The 13035-nt window shown below is 38.6% G+C and overlaps 1 protein-coding gene across 1 annotated transcript; it reads left to right on the top strand.

Annotated features, from left to right (window-relative positions):
- Positions 1-2333: 2333 nt before the first annotated feature.
- LOC307148026 (nuclear factor 7, ovary-like) lies at positions 2334-12473 on the top strand. Its single transcript, XM_079853204.1, has 6 exons — positions 2334-2965; positions 5409-5504; positions 5721-5951; positions 6029-6051; positions 6133-6251; positions 11365-12473. The coding sequence occupies exons 1-6, from the start codon at positions 2564-2566 to the stop codon at positions 11850-11852; spliced, it is 1359 nt and encodes a 452-aa protein (XP_079709330.1). The 5' UTR covers positions 2334-2563; the 3' UTR covers positions 11853-12473.
- Positions 12474-13035: the final 562 nt, after the last annotated feature.

Genomic DNA, 13035 nt, shown 5'->3' with positions numbered 1-13035 from the left:
TGGTCTAGTGCCTGCAACAAGAGATATTAGACACATGCCTCATGCAACAAATAAAAAGGAAAAGTTGGCTATACACTGCCCACCTGTAGGCCTATGTCTCCTCTGTCTGTGCAGACTCTTCTGTAGGCCTTTAGATGTGGAATCCTGCAACTTATATTGCAGCCATAAAGCATTCAAGTATAAATTAAGTAAAGTTCTTTATGCACTTGCAGGTAGGCTAGTTCCTCCATGTGACAGTTATCTGAGAGGGTTTATTCACTGTCCAGTGCAATGGAAACAAATAGACATTACAAAGTCTTATACTTTCTTTCCTTTGGAAAGTTAGAAAATGTCCACTTACTGCACATATTTCAGCCACCACTTTCTTGGGAACAGATACAAGTGTTGGTGTATTGTGTAAAAGTGCACAAAAGAGGAAAACACAATGTCATTACAATGAACTACACTCGGGAAAATGTGATCAATAATTCATGGCAAAATATTTTTACATTAACATAAGTTTATCAGTTTTCACTTTCACAAGTCAAAGCAATTCATCATTACTTTTAATGCGGCCTTCATTTAATGCAGCAATATTTGTACAATTATTTTACAGTGTAAGATCTTTTATTTTTTTCAGCCTTTTTCTTGGTTGCTTTTATAAACAGACAACCATTTATTTAACAGTGCCTTTTATAGAAGAGAAGAGACTATAATATAACTAAAAATTACCATTAGGCTATGTAGAATATTTTTGTACTTCACTTTTATTTGTTCCCATGTTCTAGTGTGGTGACTCTGACATTACAATGAACAAAGTAGCCTAATTATGCAATTATTAAAATACAAATAAGGCTAATAAGTGATAAAAACATCTAACATGGCCACTTCTAACGGATTCAAATTGTCTGCTACTTTTTGCCAGCCCTCTCTCCTGGCTTTTGCAGACTTTGACGTGTTCCCTGGCGTTTTGATTAAACATTAAAATTCCGAATAAACTTCGACTATTAGTTCTTGCTCTGCTGAGGAGAAAAACTGAGCGCGCTCTTTGGCCACGCTGAGCAGCCAATAGCAGCGTTGCTGATCAATGTTTCTACGATCGATACATATCCCCTTTTATACCAGCGCATGAACGCGCAATTATCTCAGATAACTCAATCCAGCGATACTAATCATAAACAACAGGTGAGTTTGAAGAACCCAATTAGCCGGATCATGATTAGCACGATGATATCATCTTGGATGTGTCATTTGATCTCGGATGTAATAAGCAACGTACGAAGAACGAGCCCCAGATCTTGAAAGAAGACTTTCCCGTAGCGTAAGCAACTTACGCAATACTCGTTCCCTCTTCTAGAGAGAACCGAGGTTACATTAGGTAACCGAGTACGTTTTAATGACTTCCTGAACTCGTGTGAAACAGTGTTTTAAGTGTGACAAGCAAATGTCGAGTGAGTCCCTCTTTGATGACATTGGTGGGGAAGTAATGACATAGCATGGTGTTCATGAGAATGAAGGATTGCTGAATTGTTTGTTTCAATGTGTTTTGTTTGTTGTTTTAGGTTTTCACAGGCGGTTGCACTCGAGGGACAGTGGGCGCACGTGTGGTGTTTACTTTTATTGGATGCAGGGGTTTGGTGTGAGGGTGTCACATATAGGTAAATGCTGTGGTAAATTAATGTTTTGTTTTGAGTATTAATTTCTTCACTCCACTTGTACCTCGGTGTACTGCCTGGGTTGGTTTATTTGGTTCTCTTTTATTATTTGTCTTCTATATGTCTACAAGGGACTTGTTAAATAAAACTGCTCTGTAAAAGCATTTATACCAAAGTCCTGACTGCTGGTTTATTCTATATGATTTACCTGTAAGCTCATTAAGTGGGTAAGGTTACATGTGTATTAGATGAATTGCAGTTGCTGTTAGGGAGGACGGTACTTAACATGTCTTTTTTCATACATCCTTCAGCTGAAAGAGAGGGAACCTGAAGGCTTGTGTGTTGATTGTCTGTCCTCTGTCAGTAAACTGCAGACGTGGTCCACCGAAGCCAGTGGTGTCGGGAGTTTCTTTGTGGTGCGAGACATTGTCCACTACAATTGGATACTTGGACAAACAATCGATCTAAAAATAAAGAGGAATAAATAAAACGCACATATAAAGTGTCTTTTTTATTGCCAATATTTGTGTTTTTCATTGTTCTTTAGTGTTTGATTCAAGGTTAATTATTAGCATTATACCTGAGAAAGTTTTGATTGAAGTTTTGGAAAATGGAATTTAAAATTTAACCTGAAGAAATCCTGATGTTGTTCTTTGAACCACATGTGATCATAAACTCTACCCTCTTACAACACTTACCAGGAAGAGATTGACTTATTATTTCTCTTTTCTGTAATGCTGACTCTCTTCTCTCTCGACAAAAGCAATAAAGAAGCAGCGATCAGTCGAGGATGAAGACAAACACTTTCAAGAAAGATTTTTTTGAGACATTTGTTTCTGAACAGACAGCAGATCGCTGTGATTCATTTTTAAACCCGTCGTTCAGAAAGTGACAGTAAAGTTTGTGTTGCTGGAGCTCAAACGGTGAAAATGGCTTCACTAAATGTCTTTGCTGAAGAGCTTTCTTGTCCCGTGTGCTGTGACATCTTCAAGGCTCCTGTTGTTTTATCATGTAGTCACAGTGTCTGTAAAGAGTGTCTTCAACAGTTCTGGAGAACCAAGAAAACTCAGGAGTGTCCTGTCTGCAGGAGAAGATCCTCAAGAGATCGTCCTCCTCTTAATCTGGTGTTAAAAAACATGTGTGAGTCGTTCCTGAAGGAGAGAAATGAGACGCGTTCATCAGGATCTGAGGAGATCTGCAGTTTACACAGTGAGAAACTCAAACTCTTCTGTCTGCAGGACAAACAGCCTGTGTGTGTAGTGTGTATTACTTCACAACAACACGACAATCATAAAGTCAGACCCATCACTGAAGTGGTTTCATCATATAAGGTAAGAAATATCTCGTTTTATATGTAAATGAAACTGAAAGTGACATGAAGAGAGTAGTAAACACACACACTCATTCACACACACACACACACACACTTGAACACACATACACTCACACACACACACACACACACACTCACAGAAACACTCACACAGACATGCACACACTCACATACACACATACACTCATTCACACACACACACACACACACACACACACACACACACACACACACACACACACACACACACACACACACAGACAGGGCCCTATCATACACTTGGTGCAATGCAGCGCCAGGCGCGACTCAAGTGTGTTTTGCTAGTTTTAGCCCGGCGCAGTTTTCATTTTCACGTCCTGTGCCACAATGTTTAAATAGCAAATGCATTTGTGCCGATCTGTTCGCCCATGGGCTGCTGGTCTGAGAACGAGGTGTGTGTTCAGGCGCATTGTTGGAGCGTTACTATTTTGAGGAACTGAAACCTGGTCTAAAGTCAATGATGCAGTATTTTTTTGTTGTTGTTTGTTACGTTGCTAAATGGCCACGGTTACCTGCTGCTGAGTGCGGTTATTTCTATCTGTTTTTAATTTCCTATACAGATCACGTGAGGTCCCGCCGGCTGTGATTGTGGGCGGGGCAACTGCTTTAAAGACGCCTAGTCTGGAGACCGTGGGCTCTCTCTCTCACTTCCCATCCGCTCCTGGTAGCAGACGGAGCACAAGCTCCGACGCGTGCTCGGCCTGCTGCTTCCTTTGAACTTGTTTAGAGCTCGTTTCAATGTTGGTTTCACAAGCACGATCCCGATATGGGATTATTGTTTGTTATTTTTAGTTTATTGTATTTATTTACAGCTGGTGGTAACTGGTGATGGGTTTTTGCATATTATTTAGTACAGATTAGTGGAGAGCAGGAGAAAGAGGACCCGGAAGACTCACACAAACTCTGTCTTTTGTTTTGAACGGGAGGCAGGCAAGTTTCATCCGCTTTGAAGAATAGTGTGGGTCAGGGTTTTCTTTTGTTTTTGTTATGTTTATTTTTGCCACCAATCACTTAATTAAAATTATTTATTTACACTGTCATCGAATCTCTGTGGACTTTTATATGTTATGCCGATCCATAATTAATTTGATGGGTTCGTAACATTGTTGTTGTTTAAAGAGCGTGTTAATAATGTGCGCCTATTGATCCACAATGTGCATACACTCTGCTTATCACACACACTCTGCTTATTACACACACACACACACAGCAGCACAGACACTTGCCAAATATTAAAGGGATGGTTGATTATGATTTGACTTTTCTAACTTTAGTTAGTGTGTAATGTTGCTGTTTGAGCATAAACAACATCTGCAAAGTTACAACGCTCAAAGTTCAAAGCAAAGGGAGATATTTTATTTTACAGAAATCTCTTTTTAAGCACTACAACAAACGGCTGGTAGAGACTACACCACATTCCTCCCGGGTTAGTGACATCACAAACCCTAGAATTTACATAAACCCCGCCCCCGAAACACGATTTATAGATTATCAAGACAGAATATGCTAATCAATGACTAGAAGATAGCTACACATAATCTACATAAATTCATCAACTAACCATTCAGAAATGTCCTGTTGCTTCTACATGTTGTCTCTTCTTCTTGAGTCTCTCCATCATTGTCTGACTCCGGTTTGAACATAAAAGGCTAAAAGTTTTTTAAATGTTCAGTGCATGTGTGTGTGAGGTCACAGAACAAAGAAGACGTTGTTTGCCGGCAGCCAATGAAGACCATAGGCGTTAATTATGCAAATGTGTTACATCGTTACGTGTGCCGGTCACAGAAGTGAGACTGGAGTTACTGACGACTCGTTTAGGCGGTTCAGACTCGATTCTTTCTTTTGGGAGACAATAACTTTATTTATCGTGCACTTTCCACTTTACAGCTTTGCAGAACATTTACATTCACAAACAGCCGTATTACACACTGCATGAAGGGGAATATTCGAGAAAGCATATGGGGCACTTTAAGACCTTTTAACCAACTTGATGCTGTTGAAAAAGTCCTATTTAAGTGTTGATTTGATTGAATAGGGCTTCAGTAATCAGGACTGGTCGTGTTTAGTCCGGCTGAACCACATTATAAATACATTTCATAGATTTGAGGAATTAGAAACTACAGGGGCAAATACATTTTCACGCAGGCCTTGTTGGTATTGGATAACATTTTGCTTCGATAAATAAAATTTTCTTGTACAAACTGTACTTTGTGTTTACTCAGGTTGTCTGTGTTTTATGTTTTAATTTCTGAATCAATTTAATATGAGATGTGCACAAAAATAGAAGAAATCAGGATGAGGGCAAATACCTTTTCACTGTATTATATGATCATATCACTGTATTGTCTTCTCTTCTTCTCTTCACTGTAATCTTGTGTTTTATGTTTTTTGTTCAATTCTAGGAGGAGCTCAATACAGCACTGAAGACCTTAAAAGAGAAACTTAAACGCAATGAAAAAATGAAAGGAGAGTTTGAGAAAACATTTCAACACATCAAGGTGAGGAAACAGAATCAAGAGTCATGTATAGTATCACTGTATACAGTTATGATTTAATATAATGGATTATAGTTGATTATTTCTGTAAATGACGAGCATCAATCTGCTTCTGGATCCGTTCTATGTCGGGTATCTGAGTTTATCTCTGATATGAATGATGTGAAGTGTTGATGTGTGTCGATTGAGATGATTGAAGTGAATGTGATGTGATTTCAGTCTCAAGCTGAGCACACAGAGCGTCAGATTAAACAGCAGTTTGAGAAGCTTCATCAGTTTCTCAGAGATGAAGAAGAAGCTACAGTCACTGCACTGAGGGAGGAAGAGGAGCAGAAGAAGCAGAGGATGAAGGAGAAGCTGGAGGAGATGAACACACACATCTCAGCTCTTTCACACACAATCAAAGACATGGAGGAGATGATGAAAGCCAATGACGTCTGCTTTCTGAAGGTCTGATTTCAGATCATTGGTTGATCATTGGTTGATTGATTGAGTTGTTGATGATAAATGGTGTGTTTGTTCTGCAGGAGTTTCCAGTCTCAATGGAAAGGTGAGTGATCTGCTCCTGTCTCTGGTCTCTCTGGTTCTGATCCAAAGCCACTGCAGTTCTGACTCCTGAATGTTCTTCCAGAGTCCAGAGCTCACAGCCGGATCCACAGATGGCTTCTGGAGCTTTGATTCATGTGCCACGATACTTGGGCAACCTGCCGTTCAGAGTCTGGAAGAAGATGCAGGACATCGTCCAAAACAGTGAGTCTGACAGCAGGAGATCTGAGCTGGAGAGTTACAGGTTCTTCATGACTAGATGGATGGATGGATGGATGGGTAGATGTATAGATAGATAGATAGATAGATGTACAGACCCTTTCCAAAAAAAAAAAAATATTACATGAAATCACACAGTGATACCATGGTCATTGAACCAGGTTTTGGTTCTTTTGGCAGTGTGGGCAGGTGCAAATCCTGCTGGAAAATGAAGGAAGCATGAAGTGCTCTGGAAATGTCCTGGTAGACGGCTGCGTTGACTCTGGATTTAATAAAGCACATTGGACCAAAGTCCTCTTTTCTGATGAGAGTAAATTTTGCATCTCATTTGGAAACCAAGGTCCCAGAGTCTGGAGGAAGAATGGAGAGGCACACAATCCAAGATGCTTGAAGTCCAGTGTGAAGTTTCCACAGTCTGTGTTGGTTTGGGGAGCCATGTCATCGGCTGGTGTTGGTCCACTGTGCTGTCCACTCAACGCAGCCGTCTACCAGGATATATCCAGAGCACTTCATGCTTCCTTCAGCAGACAAGCTTTATGGAGATGCTGACTTCATTTTCCAGCAGGATTTGCACCTGCCCACACTGCCAAAAGAACCAAAACCTGGTTCAATGACCATGGTATCACTGTGTAATTACTGTGTGATTTCATGCAATATTCAAATTTTTGGAAATCCTGTTTTCGTGGGTTTTATGAGCTGGGAGCCCAAATTATGTACAAATAAACAACTAAATACTTGAAATCGTTTAAGGGTGTACTCACTAGCCAGTTTGAACCGGGGAGGGGGGACAATCGTACTTGGGCCCGGTTCATGGCAACCGTGCCTAGTGTGAGTACACCCTAAGTTGTGAGCCCTGAATCTATAATCTATGGAAGTTTAACGTTTTGAATGGAATTATGGAAATAAATAAACTTTTCCATGATATTCTAATTTTTTGGAAAGGGTCTGTATCAGTGATGCGCGGGTTGATCCAAAATGAGCGGGTGCCTGCGGTCACCCGCGGTTACCCGCGGTTACGATTCATCCAAAAATATTTTTAATGATATTCGGGTCGCGGACGGTCGGGTCAAATTTTAAAGGAGTGTCTTGCAACATGTTATCTACTACTAACATGTACAAGTTCAAATAAAGTTTTGACAAAAGAGTTTTTATAAAAAGATAAACCTCGCATATTTCAGCCTTTAAATCATTTTTATAAAAAGAATGAGTCAAAAAAGATAAATTACTGACATTTACAATGCACATTAGCTTATCTTTTAGTAGAATTCGGTCCGCTAATGGATTTCCACCATCGAAAAACGCTTGCGGTAGCTCTGCTACTAGATTTATTTACGGAGAACAAAAAAACACCCGTAGTTTGGGTGCACCCCCATCCGTCATGTTGACTCGCTGCACCTGGAAAAAATGAGCGCGTCGCTTCAATTATTTGAAATAACGAACTTGAGCGTGCAAAAGACGCGATATGTGAACAGCCCTTGGCGAGCTACCTCCAATCAGGCCACGATCTACTGGTAGCCCAGGACGTGTTGGAGAAGTGGGAAATCCTTATTTACCTTTTGAATGTTGAGCGTTATTAACTTTTGAATAAATGCTTACGCAGGACAAAATGCCCGATTTCCCAACACGTTGAACTGAGCAATGCCATTGTACCATTTTAATAGGCTACTTTTAAACGCATATAGTTCAGTAATGTCAGTTTTATGTATTTTCTGAGAGGGGGCGGGATTTTTGTTGGGAAAGTCGGGGGAGAGCCCCCCCGCAGGCCCACACCCCTAGTTCCTACGTCTATGGCCCAATGACGCTACGATGAGCATTTACTACTTTTAAAAAATGCGGGTCAGGAAGCGGGTCGGGTACAATATTTTCTTTCTTTTTTTTGCGGTCCGAGTTGCGGGCGGGTTAGTTGAAAATGTCGGTCGGGTGCGGGTTGTTTATACATTGACCCGCGCATCACTGGTCTGTAAATATATAGATAGATAGATAGATAGATAGATAGATAGATGTGTATATAAATATATATATATATATATATATATATATATATATATATAGATAGATAGATAGATAGATAGATAGATAGATAGATTAGAAATATTAGATATAATGGCAGTTTAATTGAGTCTAATGAGCGACACGCATCATAATCTGAAAACCTCACGCCCACCGGGGGGAAAACAATCCAGTTTATGTTGTTAAATGCTCGTTTTTTGGGTCGACAGCTTATAAAAACGTTATTTCTGTTTTGTTTTTTTCTGTGCACCTTGTAACATAGCAGCTTTTAGAAATAGTTTTGTTTTTTGTTATAAGTCATACACAATGCAAAATCAATGGAGACGGTTGGATTGCCTCTATTGAATTAAGTCCTGGTTATCTTTCGTAATCACTGACTGGACAAGTAGGTTGCTATGCTAGCTTTGAATAACTAGTCTAGCTGCTAGGTCTGCTATAGAAGCTTGTTTCCGCCACAGAATAAAACATTTTTATCTCACAATTGCGAGTTTACATCTCGCAATTCTGACTTTATAATACGCAATTGGGAGATATAAAGTCAGAATTGTGTGAAATAAAGTCGCAATTGTGTCTTATAAAGTCAGAATTCTGACTTTTTATCTCACAATTGCGACTAGGCTATATCACGCAATTCTGACTTTATAACACATAATTGCGAGTTTATATCTCGCAATTCTGACATCTTTTCTCAGAATTGTGAGATATAAACTAACAATTGTGATATATAAAGTCCAATTCTAAGGGAAAAAAAGACCAATTTTTTTACCTCAGAATAGTTTATATCTCACAATTCTGACTTTATAACACGCAATTGCGACTTTATATCATGCAATTCTGACTTTATATCTCCCAATTGCGTATTATAAAGTCAGAATTGCGAGATATAAACATTCAATTCTGAGAAAAAAAGTCAGAATTTCATGTATATTTCTCACAATTGCGAGTTTATATCTCATAATTCTGACTTTATAACACGCAATTGCGACTTTATATCACGTAATTCTGAGATAAAAAGTCAGAATTGTGAGATGTAAACTCGCAATTGTGAGAAAAAAAAGTCAGAATTGTGAGATTAAAAAGTCGCAATTACCTTTTTTATTTTTCACTCTGTGGCGGAAACAAGCTTAGTTTAGTTTAATTTATTAAGATCCCCATTAGCTGCTGCAAAAGCAGTAGCTATTCTTCCTGGGGTCTATAGACTTCAACAATAAAAATATTCTTATAACATAAAACAATACATTATACAGACAAAAATGGAGTGCACACATTCATACATAACAATACAGAAACGTACTAAAAATAAAACAATAAAACAACAGCTCTACATTATTCATTATCACAGTACACAGTTACAGCTATACTGCTATAGGGTTCATAATTTTCACAATGTTATCCCTCTCTTCAACCATTAATATCAAAAGCAACAAAATTAAATAATAACAATTATTCTAATGTAAATAAATAAAGTCTTAATCTTTTACGAAAAGTCATTGCATTCATTCCCAAAATCAAAAACTGCGGAAGAGAATTCCATACCACCATTGCTCTATACAGCACTGTCCTTTGCATAAGGTTAGTTCGACACGGAGGTAACAAAAAGCGACTCTCTGTTGACTGACGAGTGGAATATTGATGCACAGCACTAAAAAAAGACAGTCTGCTGTTAGCTGGCAGATCATGGCTTCATACACATACAGCTAGCATGAAACGTTGACAAACGTACTCTTCTAATCATTACACTGGGTATCTAGTTAATGCAACTTTTGATATAGGAACTCGAACTCCTGATATTTTACTATAAGCAATTATGGAAATATAAACATAATCGAAGCACTTACAGGATTTTCATTCAGGATTTCACTCTTTGTGAGGTTTCGTTTTGCCGCGTTCAGCTACAGTGCGTGTCTGCGGGAGCACCACAACAACAATCTGTGACGCTGTATAGGAACTCACTCGGCTAATATCTGCCCTGATTGCTGCCTCGCGCTAGAAAATAAATTAATTACTGTTATAAATATAAAACGTCACTAAAGACCTATAATTTTCACAATCATTTTTAATGTTAAAATATATTTGTCGGGGACCCCCCAAAATCCAAAAATAAATTCTTATGGGGGGTCCCTAATGACTTATGGAGGGTCCGGGACCCCCCCAGACCCCCCTCATTTCGAACCCTGCCTAAATGTGATTTGGGATCGATTGGGATTCTGTCTGTTTAAATATGAATATTTTATGGGAGTTTGAAAAGTTTGGACTCATTTGAAGATTCTGTCAAAGACAGTCGATGAGATTATTCAGAGTTGTGATCGTTTTTAGGAAAACTGTAAGTCTGATCAGTTATAAGAGATAAAGCCGGAGTCAGAACAGTCTGAAGGTCTGAGCCGAGGTTGGAGGTTGTTAGGAGAGTTACAATTAGAATAATTTAGTCTCAGAATAATATTAATAATTTCTCAATCCAAAATAATTAGTTAGTCAAACACAACAGACCATAAGAATAAACTGTTTTAAACGATACACAGACGGTCCACCTTATTTCAGCTCCCATGATTCCATTTCCTTGCGTGAATTATGGGCGCGACTTCCTGTCACTGAACTGGAGGTTTCCATGGTAACGGTTATAAACAGTCTATGCTAGCGGTGCGCTAATCCTCTTGTTAGAGTGCTTGGGAACTAAAACATGTGGGAACACACCCTGTTACACCTACAGTAGCGCCCCGAGAATAAGGAGGATAAGAGCCAATAAAATGAAGATGATCAGATGAAGATCACACACACACTTACAGTTCTTCATCTACAGCAGAAATCTCAACACATCTCATTGATTTATTGTTATTTAAATTTCCCAAAGTATCAGTTTCTCCTGATGGACACAAATGTCTGAATCCCATATTTAATGTTTGTAGTTGATGCCGTTAAACGCTGATGATAAAAACGAGTGTGAAACTAATAACAGCACTGACAGTGATCAGAGGAAAATGTGTTTGATCAACAGGACGAGTGTCATAATTCATAATAATCTGTGTTGGGTTCACTGTCGATCATTATATGAAGATCAGAATAAAAGCTTCTGTTGATTGTGTCTCATCAGCTCCTGTGATTCTGGATCCAAACACTGCAGATCCACGTCTCGTCCTGTCTGATGATCTGACCAGTGTGAGAGACAGCGGGAACAAACAACCTCTCCCTGATAATCCAGAGAGATTTGACTGTCATCTCTGTGTTCTGGGTTCAGAGGGCTTTAACTCAGGGACACACTGCTGGGATGTGGATGTTAAAGAGGGTTTATGCTGGACTCTTGGAGTAACTACAGCATCAAACCAGAGGAAGGGAACCGTTTTCTTCAACACTGATGTCTGGAGTGTGTCGTACGGATGGTCTCTAGGAGGTTTTCATGTTAATCAGAAGCTTGATCGTGTGAGAGTGAATCTGGACTATGACGGAGGAACGGTGTCGTTCTCTGATCCTGTAACTAACACACATCTACACACATTCACAACCACCTTCACTCACACACTCTTTCCCTTCTTCGATTGTTATTGTTCCTCTCTGAGGATCTTACCGGTCAATATTCATTAAACGTCACTCCTGTAGATCTGGATCTTCCTGCTTTCATCATGTTTCCAGTATTTACTCCATATCTCATGAGTAAGAGTGCTGTTGATCTGAGTATCAGTACGCTGGCTGTGATTGGGCCGTGATGATCACATGACTGATATCCAGCACTACAGCAACACACACACTCTCATGTTGCTTTAACAGATCAATAAACAACAGTGAAGTTTGTCACTTTGCTCATTTACACATTATTATATTAGTCTAATTCTACACATGAACAGTTTCAATGAATTTGTAAATAAATAATTGTTTATTTCAGTGTAAATGATCATTTGCTCACTTCAGTACATGGATGTAAAGGATTTCTCAACTGGTTTCAGTGGTTTATGATCTACGTGGAGTACGATAAAGGTTCTGTCTGAAATTATTAAGAATCTCGCTGGTTAAGAGCTTGAAACTCTTTAATGGTTAATTATTAATTAGGAATTGTGAAACTCAAGTGTGTCAAGCGAAGTTTTGGTTTGTTTTTCTGGGTTATTAATTGTATAGACGTCCCTAATGTAATATCATTTAATGTACATGAAATATGCATAATGTATTTCATTGTGGAAATGTCTTTTTCTGTCTTAAACACCGTCATATGAGCTTTTTCTCTTGTTCCTTTATCTTTCTGTCTTCAGTCACGTCATAGGATGGATGTCACAGGGCAATTTTAAATGAATGTGAAGATAATTTGCAGCTCAAAACCTTATTTATCTCAGGCTCTTTTCATTTATATAATTTATTTCTATATATAGTTTTCCTCCTAACCTTATGCTTGCAGTTTAACACAATTGTTTGTTTTATTATTCATACATAAACAAGTGTATTTATAGAAATTTTATAATATAGTGAAAAATAAATAAAATTGTCTCTTCATTTTAAATGTGTTTTATTGGAGTCTAAAAAATGAAACTTTAGACTTTATTGGCATTTTTAGTTCAATGAAATTCTGTCTAGTGAATCTCAGTAAAAGATCTAAACAAAAACAAAACTTAAAACAAACAACAATAAACAGCAACAATTACAGCAAAATAAAGTGCAATTATGTCACTTGCTGAAATATGTGTGTGTGTGTGTGTGTGTGTGTGTGTGTGTGTGTGTGTGTGTGTGTGTGTGTGTGTGTGTGTGTCGGGAGTAATGGTTTGGCGCATAACTCGCCCCG

The sequence above is a fragment of the Squalius cephalus genome (genome assembly GCF_949319135.1).
Source record: "Squalius cephalus genome assembly, chromosome: 20".
Lineage (NCBI taxonomy): Eukaryota > Metazoa > Chordata > Actinopteri > Cypriniformes > Leuciscidae > Squalius > Squalius cephalus.
Note: the sequence above shows the minus strand (reverse complement) of the source record. Positions and strands in the feature narration are given on the sequence as shown.